General features: G+C 32.4%; 1 protein-coding gene across 2 annotated transcripts in view; it reads left to right on the top strand.

Moving 5' to 3' along the window:
* LOC138700108 (neurexin 1-like) overlaps positions 1-26,665 on the top strand; it is a 940,828-nt gene extending 914,163 nt beyond the window's left edge. Inside the window, exon 20 of one of the 2 annotated variants that reach the window (XM_069826434.1) lies at positions 25,008-26,665. In XM_069826434.1, coding sequence (XP_069682535.1) covers positions 25,008-25,624 — 617 coding nt within the window. In that variant the 3' untranslated portion in view covers positions 25,625-26,665. The remainder of the gene's footprint in view (positions 1-25,007) is intronic. The other variant, XM_069826432.1, reaches the window with a different exon arrangement.
* Positions 26,666-27,108: the final 443 nt, after the last annotated feature.

Here is a 27,108-nt window from a genome sequence, read left to right on the forward strand (position 1 = left end):
GTCGCTAAGAAACGTGACGTCAAAGACGTTAAAGAGTGGTATGTGTAATCACCATGTACAAAGGACGTTGGTGTCAGCAAACTTCATATCATTATAGATGTTACATTTTTAATGTTCTGAACCTACGACTAATGCTGACGCCAAAAGACCTTGAAGGAATGTTACCAAACGTATTTGAAATGTGTGACTTGTGTTCATCATTTCCAAAAGAGTTGTCAGAAACTATATGAAATTAAAGAGGACTCCGAGCCAACTACCAAATTATATAAGACTGAATTATGTTTCTCCACATCACAATAGAACAAATAAGTTCTACCGGCTGGTTTGCAAATAGCAGATAATAATGAAACAGTATATTTTAAGAATTTTTAATATTATTTTGTTCTCCCACTTTGTACATAAAGCAATGAATATATATCGCTTACACTAATTAACTGCCAACTAAACGATAATGAGATGTTTCATAACCTACTGCTACACTTCATGAATATTTTAAAAGATGATTCTGAGTGAGTACAAGTAACTTATTGGTTCTATTTCCACTCACTAAAAATATATTGTCACTCTAAGATACTGCATATTCAAAGACCAGAATTACAGTCTATTTGATGAAGTGAATGTATTTTGTTTTATGATGTACAGACGTAACTATTCAGTATGTCCATTATTGATCAGTTCTAACACTGATTTTTCGTATTTTCTTATCATCATCGTCGTCGTCGTCGTCATCATCGATAACAAAAACAGCATGGTATAAATCTTTAGCTCTGTTCATTCATCAAGACGAATGTTAGAAATCGTCTCTAAGTTCGGAAATTTCACTTTTGTAAGTTATATTTTTATTTGTTTTAAAAGCCACTTCTTTCCTGTAAACTAAGAAAACTAACTTAGTGCGGTCATACCTATGACACAACAGCTAAGAAAATCGATAATCCTAATACCGGTATTTAAAGGAAAGTTTCGAACTGTTGCTTCTTGTAATTTAAAATGACACCAATGTAATGAAATGCTCCATCTTATTAAAGAGATATTCTGAAACAGTATATTTTATGGTATGGTGTTAGATTTGTCCACTTTTCACAAAAATCAAGAGAAATTTTTTTCTGCTGTCAGTTGGGTTAAAGAAACACTCAAACTCTGGTTTTCTCACTGTGATAAAATGAAATAAATTGTTGGAATAATCTTACCCTGCAATGGGGTAACTCTGAACCACCCTTCGAAACCTGTGTTTTTAAGTGGATAAAAGCTTTGGAACAATCTTAAGCCTCTCCAAAGTTAAGTTTGACAGTAAATACAAAATCAGATGTAATAAAAAGATATAGGTACCATATTTACCCGAATATAAGACGATATCGAATATAAGATGACCTCGAATTTAAGACGACCTCTAGTTTTCCAATGGCTTATGCAGGATTTAATTTTTTAATTTTTTTTTTAATTTGTATTTTTTTATTTAACTTTTTTTATTTTTTTTTTAAGAATTCACATTGATTATGGTTCTAGACAGTGGTAGAATTGGAAATAAATTACTGCTGGTATGTACAGACTTGTCTTACAATACTATTTTGGGAATTTCTTAACTAATACATTATTCCTGCACACGAACTAAATAACGTACTATAAAGTCATCAGAAACTACTGCAAGAATGTCTAAGAGGAGGTACAGAGTATGACGACACTAATGGTTAGTGTAAGTGATTGTGTGATCAACTTCACTAAATAGCAGTCAATTTTAAATTTTTATTGCCAGTATGCTTTTTGGCATCTTATTTTACTTACTTAGTGTATGCCATACAGGTATACTGGCCCAAATCAACGATCTAAATGTTCTATTAAAAAAACTATATTCATGAACTAACTGAATGGCTTTATGGGATTGAAGTTGAAGTATAGTAAAAGTTTGGAATATATATTTTTTCTCATATGCTACGCAAATCAATACTATTGTGAACAAACAGATCACAGGAGAAACAACTACACCTGCGGCATTATTCAGTGTACTGTATAAAACATAAAACAATTAGGCAACTTGTGTAGTTTTCTTAATACTTGAATTTAAGAAGATCCCTAATTTTTTCTTAGACGCAAAAATTGGAAAAAAGAAAAAGAAAAAAAAAATCCTCGTCTTATATTCAGGTAAATATGGCAAAAGCTTGGTACTGGTAATCATAACCGGATATTCCTCTCCACTGTGTAAGATAGTCACAAACTCATCTAATTTCAGATTTCTCTTCTGGTGTGGAGTTTGGGGTTAGGATTTTATTTTTGCTGCTCTAAATTTCTCCATAGCTTCAGATTCAGACTCATTGGAATTTTTTCGGAACGAGAAACCACTTTTGGATCTCCTTAATGTTTCTTTTGCACTACTTCTTCCGCTACTGCATTCTTAACGTGTTCAATAAATACTAATACTCTGGACTGGGAACTATTTTTAATTTTTTTTTTCTTTCTCTCTGCAACCATTTCTGTATCCTTCATTTTCTCCACTATATGATCCAGAAATGCATCTCCAGTAACATCTACATCTTTCATATTTGCAAATCACACCAAGGCAAATTCTTTATCAAAAGGATAAATACAGGTAATATTTACGGATTTCAGACATCAAATTTTGTATCACATTTGGAGATATTTTCTCCATCAATCTCTTAGAAAAACTGAAAAGAATCTTTGGGAAGACTATTTATGTAAGAACCACTCTCAGAGTCTCTCAGTTTGCTCAGAATGGAACGCCATAGTGCTTTGATTGATCTAAATACTGCAACATCAAGAGGCTGAGTTATGTTTGTAGAATTTGAGGGAAGGCAAACAAAACGGATTGATTTTAATAATATCTTCATTGATTTGGAAGGCTAGATTATGTCCAGTGATAACTTTGAGACATTTAAAGTTATTCACTTTTGACAGCATCTACAGTTTTTGAATCAGAGACTGCAGAAACAGCACATGTCATGAAAACTAAATTTTTCAGTAAACACAAAAACGGAATTACTGGTGGTAGTCTACATCATTGATTATAGTACTGGCTTCTTCAGACAGAAGCCTAATAGATGTGTCGTTTTATACCAAATTTATTGGAATCTAATGAATTGTTAATGAAATAAATCGATATATTAGCTTGATATGTGCTGTTTCTGCAAGGAATCAAAATTGTAGTATAATAATTTCAGTTCAACTGAAGTTTATTTGTCAAATTAGGGATATAATATATATGCATAGACCTACTGTGTACTTAATACATAAGTTCAGCATATAAATGAAATTATTTTTCCACAACAGGCCACTGAAGAATATTATTGTAAAATGTTTGATATTCATGTAGTATGTAATGCATTAGTTTGCGTATATCGCCAAGCTTCTCTTTTTGAATTGGCACGATTTTGTCTGGATATGCCAATGTAGAATTTAAATATGGTATTCTCCTTTGTACTTACAAGCAAACATTCTCATGGGGGCAGATAAAATAATGAATCTTTTTTCTTCCATCATTTTAATAATGTCAAAAGAAGTGCTTACACAAATTTTGGCCACTTGAGCACAATTACGAGGGCCATAAAAAAATAAGTTACAGAAAGAGGACAAAATTTCATGGAAAGTTTTATTGGAACAGATATAGCAATTGTTGAGTTATTTTTCAAACTATTCACCACCAGATTTGAGACATTTGTCATTCCTTGGGATCAATTTTTGTATCCTTGTGTCGTAGATGTCTGCCATCTGGAATCGGAATCAATGTCTCAGCACATGTCTTTGACATGACTTGTTTCTGCGTGCTTCCAGGATTTCACAGGTCTCCAAATGTGAGATGCTATACTGACATATGTGGTTTCTGCATGGATCAACAGTCCATGAAACTCGAATAAACTCATTTCGCCACAAATAGTGACATGTGCTGTTTCTGCAATCCCTGATTCATTTCATGAACCAGTCTTTAAAGATTGCCAAGTAAAACCATCCACTACCATTACTGGTTCTGTTATAATGATCATTTTTGGGTCCATCAATGATCCAATATCCCACAAATTTTCCCTTTATAGACTACATACCGGTATGGTGGTTAATTTTCCACTTTTACTTTCAGCGAACATTATACAGTAGACATTTTAGTTATGTTGCATATTCTCTCTAGATACTTTTCGTTTCATTTCATTCCATATATCTTACATCAGCATTGAAGCTTTAAGATGTGGAACAAGTCAAGAGTTATACAAGTTTTTGATGAGATGAGGTGAGGTGAAGCCAAGGAATCGCCATAGATTATCTGACATATGCCTTAGGTTGGGGCAAACCTAGGAAAAAAAAATCAACTAGGTAATCACCCCAAATACAGCTCCAGATTATAAGGCAAGCGAGTCTGCCAACTGAGCTATACCGGTAGTTCTACAAAAATATACAACACATAGCAAGCATATTAATTCAATTTAAATGCATAAATAATTCATCAGTTGAGTAGAAGACATGAGTATGAGGTTTCTCTTCTGCATATTACATGTTTCATGCCGAGAACATCTCGTAGCTTTGTTTCATCATAATTCAAAACATGTGTAGGAAAAACATTCTTCGCTTTCTTCTCCAAATTGTCCAAATAACAGCGGATTGTGTTCATGTTGACAGCTGCTCCAATACTTCTGATGTTGGAGAAAAAAGTGTAATAAGTGATGGATGGCATTTTTAAAATGAAGCAACCCAGTCTGGACCAGGCATGTTTTCATGAAATTGAGCAACATTTTTACCAGCTTCATTGAGATAATTTTTGACACAATGTCGCAAGTCTAATTCTGTGACTGGGAAGCCATAGTTGGAAACTTTTGTAATATGACTTTGGAAGCGCATTTTTTTTGTTCCATTTAATACAGTTGGACAGCCCATGATGGAACAGCGTTCACATTTCAACTTGTTTATAATAGTGTTACGAGATATTTCATACTTAAGAGTAGCTTTTCTTTGGGATGATGTGATTCATTTTAATGTCATGAAGGCACTGCTCTAAATGTTCGCCAGAATAATCAACATATTGATTCTCTTGTAATTTCCAGGCAATATGAACTGGAAATTAGAATTATTTATCTTGATTACACACTTCTAACACTTTATTTCGATTAAAGTTAATATAACTACTTTCATGTGTTAAAATAATCAGCCTGAAATTAGTTTTTTTTTTAAACATGTAATTCTAAAATAAATGCAGGATGTTAACAAAATGTATTTCTAGCAATCGTTTTATACTGAAATATTTTTCATTTATAGGAAATTCTCCAACAAAATGAGTCAATCCAAACTCTCATAATCCATTGCATAATTCAAGTGGGATAATGTTCACCCTTTGAGAGAAAATATTTTGAATATTTTTTAATAACGTAAAATTGTCATTATTTTTGTTCACATATATGTGCAATATATGATTTATTGCTTAAAAACTGAAGTTGACTCTTTCTAGGTCCTTTGGGGAAAATATAATCTATGATGATGTGTTTATAAACACCATTATGTTAGCCTGCTGTCTGACTAAGAAAATAGTGACCAATTCAAGTTGTCCATGTGTCTTCAAAATTAAATTATATCCAGCCATTTTGAAGATAGTCGAATCTTCGAGAGACAGAGCCTAAGCTGAAACATGATACATTCATGTTCTGAAGCATTTATTTTTATATAGCTCGTTAATGAAATGGCTGGAAATACAATAAAGATGTATACTTGAATTGTAAGTACAAACAATATTCTTGGCACTGGTACACAAATAACAATAATATGTTACATTTTTGGCATAGTATAATATTATGTAGAATAAGGTGCCAGACATCCATGTTTTCCGGGGACAGTCACCGAATTTGCTTCTTTTTGTCCCAGATTTAATTTGTCTTCAGATATCCCCGGATTTTCAGTGTTAATTATTAATTTAGTTTAATGATCCTTGCATATCGTTGTAGATGAATTTGCTTATGTAACTTTGCTGCTTTTGCATGAAGCCATAATACAAACTGGAGGAGAGTCAGTAGAGGATGTAATTGAAGTTAAGTCTCCCATATTGTTATCAAAGTTAATAAAAAAAATTAAACTTAAGGGAAGGTGAGAAAATTATTCCATCATCAATTAAGCAAATTGTGGCATCTTTCGAAGAAGTGGCTCTTATTCCATAAGAGAATTCTCAGTGTCTCTTGTGAATTTTGTGAAAATTCTGTTGAATATCTCAGTGCCTGGATTTTTCACTCACAAGATAAGATACCGGTAACTGTGGAATGCATGTTGCTGAGATCTCCAGAAAGAGCAGAATTTGTAGAGACAGTTCATTAATTTTTTTTTTTCAAATGTAAATGGATTTGACCTGGATGAAGATAATTTATTTTATTAAATTTTTTGCTTGAAGAAACATTTGGCTTGAGAGATAGTAAAGAAAGCGCAAAGAAAGCTTGCCCATTTGACTGATGCGCAGAGAACAATATTCAGTCCTCGTGCCGCCATGCTTGTTACAGGGCTGTTATGAATCACCTAATGCTGATTACAGGGCACATTCGAAAGCGCGGTCTTGAGCTGTTCGTTTCATGGAGTGTATTGTGCAGAGCAGGTAGAAGCCAGCGTGTGTGTTATATTTTCTGCGTTTTATCCCTGATATCAGTAGTTCTATTAGTTCAAAGTGTGTTTGTTAAATAACAGAGTTCTGTATAACATTCTATGTACATGTATTTAACAATGCCCCAGTTTCGCTCTAAATTAGGAAGTGCTAATAAAACGTTACACAGTCAAACTAGGGAATTATTTATGACGTTCATAAATTTATGAAAAACGAAATAGGCTCCGCTCGTAACATAAGGAGTATATACAGATTAAAATAAACCGACCATAGTACCCTAGTTATCAGAACATTTTAATAAAATCGCACAGTATTAGTGTTTTATTACAACGTCAAATACAATTATTACACAATTACATATTTCTTATAACATCTTTGTCATTTCATTCAGTGATTTTATGTGTAAAAAAATTCGTGCTTCTGCATTTTCAACAATGTTATGTTACTAGTTACTCTGCAACAAGGTTTACATTACGTTACACGCGCTGTGATAAATCTCACTCGAAACATCAAGCCAGCAGACGACTGAGAACTGCCAATTGAATCGAAGCGAGGTCGAGTGCACCCGAACGTTTCCGAAAGTTCGCGCAGCTTTCCGTGGCAAGCTCTTCTTGCGTCACCTCTAGAAAAGTTGAATAGAGAAATTGCTACTCTTTGCTCAACTTGGAGTGACAGTTTTTTAAATTTTCTTTGAGAAAATACTGGTTGAACTATTTCTGTATCTTCTTGGAGGTAGTTCTTCAGTGAAGGGAGTATTTTCTTCAGTAAACATGATGTGGACGTCCCAAAAATTCTGAATGAGTTTAGAAACTGTTCGAGCCATGCTTGCTACTTTAACCAAGTTCGACATGACCTCTCAGGTACTGGCTGCAAAATTGGGATCCAGAGAAAACCTGCTTAAAAAATTCACTCTTCTGAAAAATACAAGTAGTTTAAGTAGTACCGGTATATAAATAGAATGAATGGGTATTTTGAGTGTGTAAATAGAATGAGTAGTTTAATTCTTTAAAGAGTATAAAAAAATACAAGTGAACGGCAAAATAACAGATATGTAGTAGTACTAGTAGTAGTAGTAGTAGTAATCTAATGCCCAAATGCTTGAATATATTCAATTTGATTTCTTGTTTCCCAATAAAGTCCAGCCAGCATTCTTGTAGGTGGCGTCTTGAGAGCTAAATAACTCGAAAGGTGATCCTTATTCATTTTAGAATTGTCTTCACAACGAATACAGTTTGGAGAGGTGAAGATTTCAATTTTATAAAAGTGTGCAGCCAAATAGTCGTGACCTGTTAACAATCAAAATGTTGCTACAGCATCAAGTCTTGGGTGTTCGGGAATTAAGTATTTATTTAATAATATAGCTGCCCATGATTTGTCATTACTTTGAGTTTTGAAGTACTCCAACAGTTCTTACTGGAAGTTTCTTTTAATTATAATTTTTGCAGAATAATGGGATAAAGTTTGATTTGGTTTCTGTAAAATTTTGGTGCTCTTCTTTGCCAAAAAGTCAGCAATATCATTACTGTGGATTCCGCAATGAGAGGGTATCCATTGAAGGTTGATAATTTTATTTTGTTTAAACAATAATCTGATAATCTTTTTTTATTTCTAACACTTTACTGGGGATTGGAGAATTAGTAGTATTAGCTGTTATTGCTTGTATAGCCGAAGTTGAATCACTTAAAATAACTGCGCACTGAAATGAATTTATTCTGTAGAGAAGATATGTTAGTGCCTGGATTTTACCATCAAAGTGGGTGGAGTTTTTCCCAACTGCGACCTAGAAGCTAAATAATTTTGAGTAAATTCCAGCTCCAGCTCCATCCCCTACTTCCAATCTAGATCCATTTGTATAAATTTGTAGCCATTGTGGTTCAGGATATAGAGTGTGAATCGTTTCCAATATAATTTGTTTTAATTCATTAGGAGTCTTATCACTTTTTAGGACGTGTTCAATAAAATTTATGTTATGGATTATATGTATATCTTTCATGGGTGATATTGGTAAGAGAAGCTTTTCTGGATTTTGATTTGGGGTATGTTGTTCTATATGAAGCCATGTTGGATTTTAAGGTTTCAGATATGTTAAAAGTAGTTTTTTCGTGTATATTTATCTGTCTCCGGAAATTATGAAACAGGAACCTGGTACCAGGGTAACTTTTAGAAAACAAAATTATTGCAAAAATTGAAACAAAATAAAACACTTTGAACATAAAAACAGTCAAAATTGTAAAAACTATTCAATGAAAAATTTAAAGAATGGGACATTTATGTTATTTGAATATTTACATTAACTACAGTACCAGTACTAAGTAATACATGGTATTGATCTAGTTTGCTTCAAGCGTTCAGAACACATTTCTCGTAACATGATAGAAAATTGAGTAATATTCCAACTCATGCCAAGAAATACACTCAATGTAAAACAGTTTTTCCCCATTTAATACATCTTATTTTATGTCATCAATAGTTTGAAAAGCGTAGGACACATACTTTTTTCGCGACAAATTTGAAACTGTATCTAAAATAGAATCCTTTATGTCAGTCAAAATATAAGAAAAATAAAAAAATAACATACATATTTTAAAGACTTGAGCATCAGTTGCTGCTAAATGACAATTACCGGTAGTATTTATATAATATGAAAGAAAATGTATAATTACGAAGCTCTGGGTCATTGGAAATCATCATTTATATACCAGTAATATTATTTATTGTATCTACATCCGAACGTATTATTGATTGGGAATTCAAAATTTTAACAACTATTTATGTGAATTCAACTCCTTGACTTATTCAAGTGGGGTAACTTCGGTACCTATTAGTTGTAATGTTGTCTCAGATTGAGATAGAATATTGTAATCAGCAGTGAAATATAGTGCATACTTTCCTCTACAATTTCTGTTAGGCTGAGAAGCCAATATAAGACTATGATTTTTATCAAGTAATTTTACAATCCCTTAATTGTAGCTAATGAGAACTTCATTACTTTATTTAGTCCTATCAGAGCAAAAATATCACTGCCAAGAAGGTTATCGATTTAACACCATGTAGGTAAGATTTAGATTTTCTTTTAAAGTGAAATTTCAAGAAAGAAATTATATCTTTTTCTTATGAAATGAAGTAAAGAAGGGCCAATAAAATATGAGGATTCCTTAACTGTAATTGTTGTTTGCCAATTCTGAAGACTTGAATTTACTCCATTTTCTTGTGAGCGTCTCAGTAGTATGTTGCAAGCTGAGTTGAGATTTAAGCTTCTGTCTTCTTAATGGATTCCTTAACTATTGCAGACCTATATTTCATGCTTGTTTGAGAAATGTAACTACAGTACCGGTACCAGTACCTATTTGTTTTCCTCATATTACTCCCACTCAAATCTTGTGGTGTGAAAGAGAAAATACCTTCCATTCATGATTTAAAATACAATTTATTTAAAAATTACTGTATTTAATATTCAGTTATTTATTTATAATAGGTACAGGTATGATAGTTCCTCAGAAATAATCAGCTAAGGAAGAATGCTCACATTATTGAATTAGCTCTCAGCCTGGAGAATTTTTATTTTATAGCTCTCAGACATTTTACCTTCTAATAAGTTAAAATGAAGTACATTGAGATCTTAATAAGTTGTTAGAAAAACACATACACAAATAGATAATTTAACTAAATATAAAACACGTACACAAATAGATACTTTAACTAAATATACGAAAGTCTTCCTTATTAAACTCACTGATGGACAAATCACTTCTTCAAGCCTGTTCACTTCATACTTGCTTTATATTGTATTTCCTAGAAAAACATTTCAGTATTGTGTCAAGTCTGTATTTACATTCTCGAAACCAGCTATTATAATCAACCATTATCTGCGAATCACACATCTAGTAAGAAGTGACAAGTTTGAAAAACAACACCACACATCTCAATTTTAAATATTACTCACATTTTCATGAAAAACTAAAATAAAGTTGGCAATTCTAAGCTCAATGTGAGGAAATATATTCACTGTTGTGATGAAATAATATGATCAATTTATTATCTTTACATTTTCTTTGATAATTATTACTGTTTTAATGCAACCAGCCAGCAATGCTATACTAGCTCCTCGATTAAGGAATCAATTAACACATTCCTAAATGCACATATTTCTAAGGGAATTTACTAATGTAGAATAAGAAAAAATAAACTCCATAATCGTCATCACCATCATCAATTGATCAACATGTACCTCTTAATGCTTTTATGTAATAGAAGATATAATTTAATCGCAATTATTTTATGTTGTAACATGGTCGTTTTTAAATTATATCTATTAACTTCTTATTTTGATCTCTAATTACTATATTTGAGTAATTAACACACATTCATGCATTATATTTGACAAATTTCCACGTGAAATAAATTTTATTACTTTCATTGATTTTATTATTACACTTATTTGAATCATAATAGTGGCAGGTGGCACTTCGTCCACCGACCTCGACTGTTGAGTTTTAATTGTAGGTGTGATCTGTTTTTAAATGTATGCCGAAGTCGGTCTTGACGACTAGTACCATCTGTCAGTCTGTTATTTTTAACAATTTGCATCATTTGTTAGTTATATAGAAATAGAGATTGAGAACAAATACTTTAAGCACACTGTCACAGCCAAACAAGATGCGAGAGCATACTTATTCAAATGAACGTGGAATAATACTTAAATCTATGACTACAGCCGTGTTATAGATTTTCCATTTCATAGTAATTTTAAAATAGATACTGTTTCATTTTCCTATTGCGCTTTAAGTGAATATCATCAATCTCATATTCAAATTATGTCTGTCATCTACTTGTGTCAGTATTTCAGCCTTCTCTTCGTGATGTAAATGTTTTTGGTGGTATTTTTCTTAGTTATAATATCTTTCAAATGTTTCCACTATACATAGTGCTTGTTAAATAAAATAGTGTATCATTTCATAAGTTCAAAATGATAGCATGATAATATTACAGATGTGGACGAAACATATAAACGGAAAAACCAGAATTCAAAGAAGATGAATTTTTATATAATTTTCTAAATTCTCTGATTTTTACAGTTTCCAGAATATACAGATATTTTACTTATAGGTAGTTTCCAAGCATTCTTTTCTGTTTCTCTTCTGTTCAGAACTTCATTATTATCTATTATGAAGGCTTAATTTGTAAATATATATAAATTATGGCATTAGTAAATCTGATGCTAGGTACACCAAATGTCTAATGTGATTAAGTAGGGACAGTAAATTGTGTACAATATTACCTAGTTTATTTACAAGCTTTCTATAAGCTAAGCAGTTCTATACATACGAAATATAGCACAAAGGATACAACACCTTTTTGGTAGAGTTGAATTTAATTTAATTTTCTAATTGCAGGATATTCACACAATACCTATGTCATTTTCATGACGGTAATGAATAGCCTATAATTATTTTTAAAATATGTTATTTTAATTGTTGCAATAATTATTAAAATGAAAATTGAAATAAAATAATAAATTGGAAGACTAGATTGTTTCTATATGATCATTAAAATTTCACCAACGAGTCTTATCCACATGATATTCTCTAATCCTGCTTAACATGATAGTTATATAACTTTCATTTCTGACAATATTATTATGTTACTGGTATTACTTAAATATTATAATAAATGCAACGTTAATTTATGTTTTCTACTGCTCTAATACGAACTGTGCACCTTCTCTATGTATTTACTAGAACTTCTTTTGCATTTATGTTGACATTTAAGCAAATTATTTTTAATTACAGTATAGTACCCTTACACGTACCTATTATTAAAAATGTTAGGTCGCAGCATTACATACTATTTCAGAAATTCTTTGTTAAAATTAACCGAGTTTCAATAAACTTATGTTTAAATCTATTCTGTTTTTACTCTATTTTTATTACCCGTATGTATTATAAAACTTCTGGGTGCCAGCTGACCTCAGACATACACTTCTAGAAATTTTGAAAGATTAATGTCATAATGCTATATTTTATAAGACAGGAATGTGTTAATTAATTTCCAATATCATTTAGAAGATTTCACATACAGGAGAAATGCACAATCACATTTTTCCAGTCTAGGAAGCAACTTGAAATGGATTTGAAAGTAATCGGTGCTTTCACAGTCAAGATTATATAAATTGTAACATCAAACACAACAGAAAGTTCATATCAAATAGGAAGTTTTTTTTTTTTTTTCCTATTTTGTGATAGGATAAAAATTCCAAACTTTTAAACTGTATGAGTTGGAAGGAAAGAGATTGTACGATGAAAGAGTAATATAAAGAGATTGTGCTAGAAGTTGCAATAGGTGAAACCTACTAATAGAAACATAAATTCAAGGACATACCACTGCCCTTTGATATTGAAAACAGCATTCTTAGAATATTACATAATAAGAGCATTATCAACGTAATGGTGCATCAACATTGTTTGAAAAGAACTGAAACACGTTCTTACTTCGTTCCTTGCCAACAAAAGCATTTATTGTGTACAGCATGTACAGTTGCTACATTGTTTATTGTTCTTGTTATTGTCATTAGCTTCATGGATATCAAATTTGAATCATTTTTATTCATGAAGTATATGTTTGCACTTAGATAAAATTGTCGTCTATGGAGTTTGGGAGAAAGAGGAAATGGACAAAGAAAGGAATGAAATCATTATCATACAATGAGTGAAACATAACGTATCACTTTTATGTAATTTTACTTCTCTTCACAATTGGCTGTACAGGCCATTAATAAATAAAATTAAAAATGATTAAGATGATAGTAAAAATATGTAAGTGCATATAGTTATATTTTCAGTACACGTTACTATCATCACAGTGATCATTACTGTATCATTATAAATCTATTTATAAAATTTTAAGAAGTTAGAGATATCGAAGCAAAAATGTTTTCCAACATAATACTCAAATACCGAATTTTAAACTCTTAGCCAGAATTCAGAGTTAAGAAAACTTTATAAGAGTTCGATTTCAACACTGGACTGTTGAAAAATTTTAATAATATAAATAAAGCTGAAAATGATTGTATATAACGTTATGCTGTTTGATCTATTGAAAACTACGAGTACAAATTCGAAATAAGAATGGGATATAGAATTTAACTTTTATTCAAGAGCACAAATGTTGGAATATTACATTTGAAGAAAGAAGACTATGAAAAAGAACGAAGAAGAAATAACAGAATTAAAGCTGTGTATAAAAAAAAGTTTCAGTCCGAAGTATAACGAAAAAAAAAAAAAGATAGAGCTTTATATTGGAATATAGATAGATGGCAATAATGTGAGTGTGATAACAGTTGGCTTTGAAATCAAACAAGTGGACTTCATTGGTGGTCTTTATGTGAGTGAAGATGTAGGATTAAAATTGTGTGATGAAATATGTCTGATGCTTAGTGAGGAAAAGTATGAAGTGTGAAATCAGTTACTGTATTGAAATTAGTAACACAATATGAAATAAGAAAATATTTCATGACGCTTATTATTTTCATTTTTATTTCAATAAGCGATGTTTTAAAATTTATTTTCATGCATGTTGTCAATTGTGTAGTGGTCTGAGCACAAGTCACTCGTACATACACAGTTGTATATGAATTGTTAATTGAAATTGAGAGGGTTTTTTTTTTAGTCTAAATCTGAGAGTGTGAAGTTTTTTAATTCAAGAAGTCAGACATTAATTTTCAGTGTTTCCAGCAATCCTGTTAAATCTGAACTTCGATTTTAAGAATGTGTATATTAGACTGATGAAGCTGCTTTCTGATTAAAACTCACACACTTTTTCTTATAACAAAAAATTATATTCGCATATTTTAAATTATACATTAAATCATGAGTCATTTTATTAGTAGGTACTTGGAATGAATTGTTGTAATAAAAATTATTTTAACGTTATTTTATTATTATTTTTTTCTTTTACGTCCTGAAATTCTCAAATATTCTCGTTAAAATGAAGCATTAATGGTTAAAATGAAGCATTAATGATCATGACAATGTGTAAGTAATTTCAATTTTATTTTGGGTTGATGCAAAAGTTCGAAACGTTTTTCCACTGTGACAGAAATTTTATTTGAGATGAATAGAAGATAGAAATCAATCAGTAATATATTTTCCTACATTATCTATGACTCTGCGCCAACGTTGGGATAGTTTTTTGGTTGCACATCTGAAGAAATCTACTGGTTTGGAGTAAGTTAAAGAAGTTGTCAAGCCAAGTTTGTAAAGCATCTTCGTTATCAAAGGAGTTCCCTTGAAATTGTTGGGTAGAGAATGGAAAAGGTGGATTTTTGAGGGCGCAAGATCAGGAGATTATGGGGGATGTAGAGTCATCTCCCAAGTAAGCTCCTGGATAGCTACTTTCATCATGTTAGAGGAGTGTGCGCGTGCATTATTGTGTTGCAGCAGCACTTGATGCTGTGTTCCTGGTCGTTTTTCTTCAATTGCGGTCGCAAGGTGTCGGAGTTGTTGGCAATAAATGTTTGTAGTTATGGTTATATTCCTGGAAAGCAATTCGTAGTATTACATAACTTCTTTATCGCATCAGACATATAACATCATCTTCTTAATTTAAATTTAAGAATCCGCCCCTGAGCACGAGTTCTACTCTTTCAAGGATGAGCTAAAGTTTTATCTGTTTATACTATATTTTATGTTACAATTATTAGCAAATAAATATATAAAAATCTGCTGTAGATGGACACTAACTTTTCTACGTAGTGTTGTGTGTTGAAATGACAGAAACATTTTGTTTCAGTGCTTTCTCCGATGGAATTCTCCCCATACAGGCACAAATGTTTCGAACCGCTTCCGCTGTCTTTGCTCCTCTATTAAACTCAAACAGAATATATTGGAAGTGTTTGTTTTTCCCACTTGACACTTCATCTTCTTTAGTCCATAAATAGCACAAACTTTCTTGAAATCTACAAAATTAAAGGCGTATTTACAAGCACAACACTCCAAACAACAAATGACAAATGACAAACGATAAGCATTCTCCTAATAACCCAGTGTTGTGATGGCGAACAGAAGCACTACAAACTTATAATTATATTAATCTAAAAAGTTGAAGCTTTCTAATCTTTCATCTGAGTGTCTGCGACTATACACTCAACTGTCAATTTTGTTTTTAGTACCGGTACTTTTGCAATTTGAATACTTAACACAGAAGCCAGATTTCTATAACTATGTCACGTAGATGTTTCACAGATATTATTTTAATTTGTTGAATATTACTGTTTCTGTTGGTAAAACTGTAGACACATATTCTGCATTATAAGGTTTTAACCTTTATTTTGAATTAGTAGCTAATAGTGAAATTAATACACCATATAATTCAAATGATACAAATGAATACTCTCTTTTTCTATTCTTCTTATTTTCACCTCGAGAAATTCTAGAAAGTTTTCCTCCTTTGTTCTGCCATTAGGTATCTTCCATATGCACATCATTGTATTGGTAGCATTTTGCTACTTTTTTACTCAACAGAAAAACGTTTTTATGACTATCCTGTTCATTTCTATCAGCAATTCTCGATTTCTGGGATCAATATGGAAGCAGAAGTTGCATGACTCCGTCAGAGTTGCGCTGTCGGAAGGTAGCATTGAAAAGACATTTGCTACTCTTTCTGTACAGAATTCTTAATACTGTACTTAAAGATGTTATCTGAAATCTAAAAGTGGGACTGATGTAAAAATTCCTTGCCACTCATCATTCTCGTCTGTCAACTTATCACAAGGGGTAATGGTTAGAATTCGTCTGTACCAAACTCTCAGAATTTCATAAAGATAGTAATTGACCTTATCTAACTTGCATGTCAATTTTATTGATGACGAAAGATATTGGGACATCAGTTTTATGCATAAGTAGCACAGTACTGAATTGTCTCGTTAATTACTTGCAGCACACATATGTTAGCAGATAATGTAAATTACAAATGCAATATTCGTGCCCTTGGCCGAAATTTTTGGGATGAGCAGGTGTCAAAACTCTTTGCATTTTAAGGTGCGGTAATCTAATTATTAAAAAATAAGCTTCACATTAACACAGTCAAGAAGTTGGAAAGTTAATCAATAATCAGAGAAAAAACATGCATTTTATTGGTTGAATTTTAGTTACAGTACATCTGTATCCCACGAAAAAAAATGGTGCTCAAGCCTACACATAGAAAAACTTAATTACTGCAGTAAGCCTAACTACATTTTTTTCTCCCCGCAAGATGCAACATATAAATATGTACCGGTATTATAACGTTATAATTCAAACTTGTCCAAATGTAACATTGCATCAGATCAGTTGCCACCTAATTAAGATGTGTTTTTCGCACAAACATAAGCACATCACAAAACATAATATAAATATTTAAATTACTTAATTGTTTTACAAAATACCGATGATGCCTATTTTTATATAAAATCTATTTGCCTATCTTTTAATTCAATGAAACTGTATTAGTTTATTAGTACTGAGTTAGCCCACTTTCATTAGTATATATGCAATTAAAAAAGCTATCTGCTATTTTAAGTTAATTTCGTTCACAGAAGTAATGAAAATCATACTTTTAATTCTAAGAAATATGGTACTATATTAGTGGTGGCGATTACCAGTATTAATACAAATCAAGTAAAAACTGTACTGAATAACACGTGTGCTTCACACTACAGAATATTTGGAGTACTGGTACTGTTTCCTCACAAAAGACTTAGACATGTGTTCCGCAAATGAGTTTCCCTAACTTAGTCTTTCTCTTTTTAAGGGTTCTAGGACTTCACTTGGCGCTACTCCAGATACAAACGTGCTAAAACATTGATTTTCTAATATCTAAACTGAAAATGTACTGTCCTGTCATATTTTTTTCATAAATTGGTATTAAAACTCATTAGATTAATATTAAATTTAGTGCCTTAAACTTTCTAAAAGGTCACGTCCCTTCGTGCACTTATGACGAACCGCCCCTGACAAATATGTCTTGTTTTTATTTCGACTTTTATTTTACATTATGTACTGGTAGTTTATAATCAAACTGTTTTCAGTTATTGCACATCATTCTTGTGCCATAATATTTGCCAGATATACTTACATCTATACAATCAGATGACTGTTACAAAGGAAGTATAATTGCTTACATTTTTTATGACCTCGATGTAGGTTACACATACACGAACTGTTACAGGAATTGTATTTCACACCCATGCTTTTCCAATTCTAAGAACAAAGAGTGAGAATGCGAACTAATTCATATTATTGTGCAACAATAGGACAGTGTAGCCAGGTGGCTCCTGTTTGAATCCTGAGAGAGGACATGTTATAACTGTTGAAGAATCGTCACATTGCAAATAGAAGAAAGACAGCATTGAATTTTAAAAAGCTCCACGAAGTAGTCAGGTTATGCCTTTCCCTTTAGGCCTGTGCTATACTTGTACATCTTGTTCATTTGTACATGGCAGCTACAGACGAACATTTTGACATTTTATATTTGTTTACCAAAACATGTTCAATAACTGTTTCAATTAATAAATTGTTAACTGCATGAAGAAGTTAGGTTACTCACGTCCGCCCAATGTTACAAGGCAATTTAAAAATTTGGACACAGTATAATGGTTAGACAAAATAAATGCATACATTCTTTTCTATTTCAAAATTTATGAATGAAGAATTCATTTTAACATTAATCGTGATGAGATCTTCTTTCAGACTTCTAATTAGATATGATAAGCTGCCTTTCCCTTCCATATCATATCTTATGTCTCTTTCTTCCTCCTAACCTACCCCCTGCCTGGCACATTGAACTTTAAATATCACATACATTGTCTTCAACTATTGTGTGTCCATGCCGTTCTGACTTAGACTAATACTGTCTACTCAGGGCTGCAGAAGACACACTTGTGGTACTGTACCATATTATGTTGTTTCTGTAAAATAAAACAATTTTTCATTAAAATGGATCAAAAGTGTTTTGTGATTTCTCTTGATTAGATCCTGAATTGTTAAGTTATGTAATTCTTGCTCTATTAGACTTAAGAAAAGTTTATTTTATTTATTTTGTTTACATTTATTTAAGAGACAATATAGCATCGTCTTCAGAACTATAGTACGATGGAGCATAATTAATAGGTATTAAGTTTCGATCATTTAGGCCACAGCTGAGAATCTTTGTTATTGTGTAGGCCCTAACATTTCGCAAAATAGTTTAATGTACTGATAGCAATTACTTATCTATATATTAATTAAAAAACAATTATTAGGCTACTTATTAGCCTACTGGCTAATTCATTTCAGTTCGTTTCAAAATAGTTGTGAAAATCGATTTTTCATTTTACATACCTATACTGTATTTCTGATACCGGTATTCAATTTTTTGGCAGAAATAAATAAATAAATTTTAAGTTACATGATATCTTATTTTATGGAAATATGGGAAGAGGTTATGAAGACAACGACCATATCTTCCATAAGGATTGTTCTCATAAAGAAGTTCTGAAAACATACCTTTCTTTTTTAATATACTTTCATTAACTTTTACAATGCTTTATAACATACACGCTACAAATCTGACAAATTAAAGTACAATCACCTTAACTTCACCGTTAATAAGTATCAACACTTGCCTACAGTTTAATAACAGTTATTCTCACTTAATGTGATGAAAATAGAAAATAACTTTCAGGTTGACTATTAACACATTTTTACAATCACCAAAAAATAAATGTTAATTTAGTTGATTTTATATACTTCAATTTTCTGATTTAATCATATCTTCAAAATATCAGTATCTTACAATTACCATTCATCATAAATTTTTATGTTACACAAGTTACAACATGATATGTTCTATTTCTGTGTTCAATCATAACAAGAAATCCCTTGAGTGCGAGGTGGAAAGTGGAATCTCTAGTAAGGCTCATTTGAAAGTGTTGTGTTAACAATTACGACAGGAAAAATATTAGCTGCTATTGACCCATCATGTGCATCAGGAGGGCTACAGAAAATTAGTGTCCGAGAGGTGCAGAAATCAACCCTCTATTGGATGTATGTATTACACTTCACAAAATGGACATCGTCAACATTCAAGAAATGTTCAAAACAAACCCATTAACTTGCACCATGAACACCAAATGAAAAATAACTTGCCACAGTGATCACAAAGGTTCCTACCATTAGGATTGAAGGCGAACTTCTTGGGAGTTATAAACTGTTCAGAACGTTCAGCTAGGTATCCAGTCTTAAAGAATGCATAGCTATATAATCATATTGGTATAACGTGGTGACGAGAACTGATGGAATGTGATGGCATGCAATTGAATGCGGAACAGTCTGTTGTGGAGTTTATCGTGAAACTGGCTACCTTTTAAGGCGTAGCTGCAGATGGTGTGATAATACGTTTTATAGGCATGGAGAAAACAGACATCCAGAAGCTGAATTTGTCTAGTGGTTCCAGGTGTTATGAATTGCAATGTCACACACTTTTCAGGAGGGATAGTTTGCTGATGGTTATACGCAGACCAGGAACCAAGCAAAAGAAAGTTATTTTCACCAGCTATTAGCCATACCATAATTGTAGTTCTGCTAAGTCCATTTTCCCACTCCTGCTTGCTGTGACGTAAATATTCCCTACTGCCCTTGCAAGATCACTGACACGAGAAAGAATCGTAGGGGCAGAGCACCTCCAACTTCTCGCAGCGCAATAAGTAACTTCCCAGTCAATTTACCATTCGGATTAACAGTCGGTATAAGTGTATAGGAATGCGTTAGTGCATTTATTCTCATTGATCTTGATACAACTTTTTTTTTCCCCTCTAATTTCTTTCATATGCATTTCCTCTTCAAATTCCGATTGGTCGAAGTTGAAAACATATTCCTTACTGAACGATGGGATAAGTTTGTTTATCTCATCTATAAATTTTCGGGCCAATTCCACAGTTTGCTGTACATTGTCAAGTTGAAGCTTTGTTTAAAATTTCGTTATGTTATGTCTTCCAATTCTGTATCTCTGTTTGAAATTATGCAACCATCCATTGTTGCAATCACTGCAATCTATGACTCGTGCAGTTTGATGTCTATAACGTAATAGGTCATTATCATGTACATCCTGTAAATTATATCGAGCATTCTTGAAATGCGCAAACACCAGTTTTTGTAACAAGTATGCCTTGTCCTCCCTTGAATATCCATAGTTTTTCTTATACACTATACTGTCATATTGTTGTGGACTGATTCGAAATCTGTTCATAATTGTTTTTTTTACTATGTTGTCGAAGATCAACCATGTACCCGCTCCTTGGACAACTATTGTCCTTTACTACGTTTCACTGGAGACGGGATTTGTAGCTCCCTGTCCGACATGGATGATGAACTACATGGCTTGACACCTGTTTCAATATCACTTTCACTTACGCACGTATTGTCATCATTGTACTCCTCATGTACGTTGTCAAAAATTTGTAGATAAGATAAACTTATCCCATTGTTCAGTAAGGAATTTGTTTTCAACTCCAACCAATCGGGATTTGAAGAGGAAATGCATATGAAAGGAACCCTGGAAATTAGTGGTACCAAGAGAGTTGTATCAAGATCAACGAGTATAAATGTCCTAACGCATTCGTATACAATTATACCGACTGTTTATCTGAATTGTAAATTGACTGGGAAGTTATTTATTGTGCTGCGAGAAGTTGGAAGTGCTCTGTCCCCTACGATTCATTCTCGTGTCAGTGATCTTGCAAGGGCAGTAGGGAATATTTACGTCACAGCAAACAAGAGTGTGAAAATGGGTTTAGTAGAACTACAATTACGGTATGAACACTACTTTTGCCCAATAGCAGGTGAAAATAACTTTCTTTTGCTTGATTCCTGATCTAGTATAAAAATCATACTTCTTTAGAGCAAACTATCCCTCCTGAAAAGTGTGTGACATTGCAATTCATACCATCTGGAACCATTAGACAAATTCAGCTTCTGGATGTTTGTTTTCTCCATGCCTATAAAACGTATTATCACACCATCTGCAGCTACGCCTTAAAAGGTAGCCAGTTTCATGATAAACTCCACAACAGATTATTTCGCATTCGGTTGCATGCTATCACATTCCATCAGTTCTCGTCACCATGTCATACCAGTATGATTCTATATGCATTCTTTAAGAGTGGATACCTAGCTGAGCGTCCTGAACAGTTTATAACTCCCAAGAAGTTCGCCTTTAACCTTTAACCTTTGATGGTAGGAACCTTTGTGATCACTGTGGCAAGTTATTTTTCATTTGGTGTTCATGGTGCAAGTTAATGGGTTTGTTTTGAACATTTCTTGAATGTTGACGATGTCCATTTTGTGAAGTGTAATACATACATTCCATAGAGGGTTAATCTCTGCACCTCTCGGACACTCATTTTCTGTAGCCCTCCTGATGCACATGGTGGGTCAATAGCAGCTAATATTTTTCCTGTCATAATTGTTAACACAACACTTTCAAATGAGCCTTACTAGAGATTCCACTACTAGAGATTCTCTCGCACTCAAGGTGTTCCTTGTAAGAGTGGACACACACAATTGCACTTGAGTACTTCACACTGTATGTGTTAATACAATTTACAAAATAATGCTTATTTTATTCAGAGAGAATTGATTTAACTTATATGTATCCAGTTACTTCTACCATACTTCGAAGAATAACCATTATATTTTAAAGCCAGCAAATTTCAGGGAAAATGTTTAACGTATCCTGCACAAAACTCTAGAAATTTGTATAAGTTAAGCCTACATGCTGGGTAATAAATATATGTTTTTAAGTTGCTAGGTAATACTGTATTACCATAAACAAAACGTTTCCCACAAAATTTGTATTTTCCAGAGCATAAATGTTTTCATCAGTAAACATAGGTCTTTCATGCACAGACAGCAATATGAACTCAGATCATGAGTAGATACCGGTACTGACACATATGCACTTGCACAAGCACATTATCTACACTATGGTATGGCAGTTATTGTAAAATAAACAGAAGAGAAGATCTTTAACGGTATTTTTGGCATTTTATGAGGTTGTAAACTTAAGGGAAAATAAGAAATTTACTAGCTTACTTAACTTCAAAGTGTGTACCGTATTTAAGTAGGCCTATATAGAAATAGATACATAGAAAATGTTAATATCTGACATACTACAAAAGATTATAGACAATCACAGAAATGCATTAAGAACAACCTACGTTACAGAAATAAATTATACCAATCATACAATTTTATTGAAATTGACTAATTTTTATGAAGTCTGAACAGTATTATTGCTAATCTCGGATCAGATTGTCTTATGATAGTGTTATTGATTTCAGTGCTCATTTTATAAACTGAAAAGAGAAAATTTATATTAATAATACAGTATATTAGGATCGAAGAAAGTGAGCTAGTAAATTTAATGTGCTAAATCTCACATTTTGAAAATGTGAATTTATAGTTGAATGAAGAAATGACAGAATGGAGACATATTTTAATATGTCATAAAACTTTCGATGACGAATTTGTACTCTAATCTTGATAAATATACATATTTATATATACTTCTAGTGAAACTTTTTCGTATGCAATACATAATTCACAGACGAGAAAACTATTAGGTATACTCATAGGCTTATTCTGTTTTATATACACTTTCACCATCTTATTTACAGCACATCAATTATATTTATAGTGATATTCAATAACTGCATTAGAAAACAGGGCTATATTTTCCTCCAGAAATTTGAAGCATTACTAATTTTTTTTGCATTCTTATTTTTAATATGGTATTCATTAAAATATTCACTATATCATGTTACACCAAAAGAGTAGCAATGAAATGCATAAACGTACTGGTAAAGGAATTTCTAGCATGGGGATTAGTTATTGCTTCAATATACATGGTGGAATGTATTCAGTGGCAGTAACATCACAAAATAAATTCTTAGGGTGATAAAAGAAATATAATTTTCCTGTACCTTTTTGCGTCATTTTTTATATTAGTAGAAAATTGACTTTGTTTCTAGAAAAATTGGCCTCAACAGTACTCAGGCCCTAGGATGCAGTACGCATTTGGTAACAGCATTATGTAAAGTGATTTGTTAATAATAATTAAAGTATTAAAATACTCTTAAACCGTAAATTTAACAGAAACATTGTGCAAAATTATTCGTTGAAACTGAGAACTCTAATATAAAGACGTTTATAAAATGGTGTTTCTAAATATCATTTTTTTAAAGATAATGGGATAAAAAATTATCATGTAAAATAATTATTTTTGAGAAATGGTAAGGAACAAAATGGTAGAGAACTTTCCATTCATCCTATGCTTAAAATTCGTCCCATAAAAGGACTGTCATTGAAGATTTTACTCCTTTTTTTGCATTTCTTCCAGGATGAAAACATGTGGTATTTTTCATTCTTGGATTTACTCTTTTAACACTTGTATAATCACTGAACACACACAGAAGAACAGTAAAGCAGTTATTACATGTTCTGTGACATATTCTATTGCTTTGTTTTTAACAAAGTTTTAGTATTAATGCTTTGTACTTTATAATTTCATCTACCGCATCATTGAACATTAATTTTTCCTGTTCTTTTTGTTTATTTGTTTTCTCCGTATGTTAATGGACAGATGACTGGCAAGAGGAACTGACAAACAAAAGTTTCTGACATTCAGTTCTAGTGGAAAAGAAAATAGAAGTTACAAATATAAACATTGAGAGAAACAAAACTCAAAGGCATGAAATAAATTTGTATACGAATTAAATAAATTGTTTTTCATTTACATTAAATGTAAACGTGATTATGTACTGTATATTGTTTTTAAATTTAAGAAATTGAGTTAGCATTGGAACAAAGTGTCTTGACTTTTAAGACTAGAAGATCCCTATGCGTATGTCTCAAATGTACACTAACATTCACATCATCCACTGTTTATTCTTACATTCAAAGAGTGTGTTAGGCAATTTATTTTAATTTTTATAAAACTTAGCACACTAGAAATATATTCTTTGTGTTTCCTCAGATTTTATGCACCTTATTACAGTTGTGACACTCGTAGCTTTGTGGTAACCTGTGTAGTGATATCTCTTTGTGTATTGTTATGAAGAAGAAGTGTCAACATTTGGAGCAGTAGTGAACTCTTAAGTACCTAAACACATTGCTCTTAAATGCTGGATACTTTTCTTTTGTGACTCGGTGAAAACACAAGAGACACTTGCTACATTATTAAATTCAAGGACATGTTTGAAACAACAGTTTCGGTAGATGCATGCTTGGACGTATAAATTTGTAACTAAGAAACTGTATATAAATCTTAGAGAATTAGAACTCACTATGAGAATGTAAATATTGCATGTCATAGTCAGATTATTATCTATGATGTGCTACATAAGGGGACAATATTACTTGTTCCACAGTATCGACACATCATAGCAGCGCATTACCAGATGGAACTCCTAAGCAAGACTCAACGGACTCCAGCACATCGGAAATTCCTCCAGGAGGTAGCAGTTCCAGTACCGGATCAAATGTTTCTCCATCTTCGACAAGCAGCTACAACGGCACTGGCAGTGGGGGTATTAGATCATCGTTACCTGCAGGTGGCAGTATTGGCACAAGTAATGACTCTGCAACCAGCAGCACGACCAGCACAACCACCACCGAGTTACCAATGCCTCCAGTAATGCCTATACCTACAAGACACACTACCCGCAAGGATCGTGATCGCATCTCGTCGGAAGCAGCTGAGAATACAGCACTTATCATTGGAATCATAGCTGGGGCTATGATTGCCATTATTCTTATAATACTTATTATCCTCAAGTTCAAAAACAGGTCAGACGGATCATACAAGGTGGATGAGAGCAAGAACTATCAGCAGGCACAAGGACCCAATGCTGCTCTTCTGGGAGCAGGCAATGGTCAACAGCATCCACAACAGATGAACGGCAATTTGAAGAATGGTAGTGATAAGTGCGGGGTCAAGGTCGCTAAGAAACGTGACGTCAAAGATATAAAAGAGTGGTATGTGTAAGACATTGATATAAAGGATAATGGTATCAGCAAACTTCATATCACGACAGATGTTATGTTTTTAATGTGAGGGGGTTGCAATTAAAAGCTGATGCCAAATGACATAATATTAATATCAACGTAGTATAAAAGTCCAGAGGATGTCACCAAACATAACAAGGAATGTGTTCATCATTTCCGAGAATAATCAGAACCTATGTGGACTCCGAGCCAAACTACCAAGTTATGTAAGACTGAATCTGTTCTGCATTTGTCATTTCTGCACTCTTATCAAGAAAGACCAACTCCGAAACCAAGTCTCTGAACAGTTGTCGATTCAAGCTAATAAAGAAATATTGCACTTTGTTTTCTTTTATAATATTTACCTTTTACCAGAATTGGTCTAAAGTAAAGGACTGCCAATTCTTTGTTGCCCAACTTGTACTCCAGTAAATGCAACAAAACTGGACTACAAAGGGTAAAGTTAGATCTATAGATGTACAGACTAGATTGTCCACTTGGTTATTTAAATATGAAGAATCTATTATTCTGTAGGGTACTGGTACTTGTCCCCTTTGTTTAAAAACAAAAAGCACAGTATTAACAATTATTATACTCTGAAGATATTCAAAGCAATTAAATACACATATAAGTATTAGAATTCAGATAATTTTCAACACATTCGTCTTAAATTGGGAATTTCAGTAAAAGGGTCCTAGAATATGACAATGATTCTTCTTATGTGAAAAGAATATTTATTACATATAGGGCCTACTGACAAAACTACGTATACTGCAACAAATAACTAAGACTGAAGTTGGCATCTCTTTGTACATACAGAATATATCTCGGTCACACAAAAAGTTTTGCCCCCTGCTCTTAATATGTGCAGCAAGAAACAACAAAAATTCCTGCATCTAATAGTTTGCGCATTATTATGGAGTCTCATAGCAAAGACCAATAATTTAGCAGAAAGTGAACAAAAACATTAACTTGGAAGTTAAAGCTTATTAAACTGTAACAAAACAACAAGTACCTCCAGATAATGGAATTTAATGGAAAATATTGTTTACAGAATCTTGGTTGACACAAAGACAAGTGAGTGTTGATATAAAAGTTAGACCATGAGCAGATCTTCATAATGCCTTGCATATCATTAACCTCGCCATGTCAATGCTTTATTGTTAATAAATTAATATCAATACATAATACATAACCAGTCATTGAAGCATTACAAAAATTTAGGTTATTAAGGGAACGTGAGTTGTCAATACATTTAACAAAATTCGTATTGTACAAAAAAAAAAAACAAAACAAATAATTATCATTAATTTTAATTACTATCCATTTAATAAAAATACTGTTCTTGTAAACAGGAAACAAGAAATAACCTGATAAAGCTTTAGAGAGGATAGACAATATCTCTTCATTTACCAGTAACCCCCAAATTAATTATTTAGTTAAGTAATGAACATAAACTTGATGTACCGGTATGTTACGAAAATG

The sequence above is a fragment of the Periplaneta americana genome, chromosome 1 (genome assembly GCF_040183065.1).
Source record: "Periplaneta americana isolate PAMFEO1 chromosome 1, P.americana_PAMFEO1_priV1, whole genome shotgun sequence".
NCBI classification, from domain to species: Eukaryota; Metazoa; Arthropoda; class Insecta; order Blattodea; family Blattidae; genus Periplaneta; species Periplaneta americana.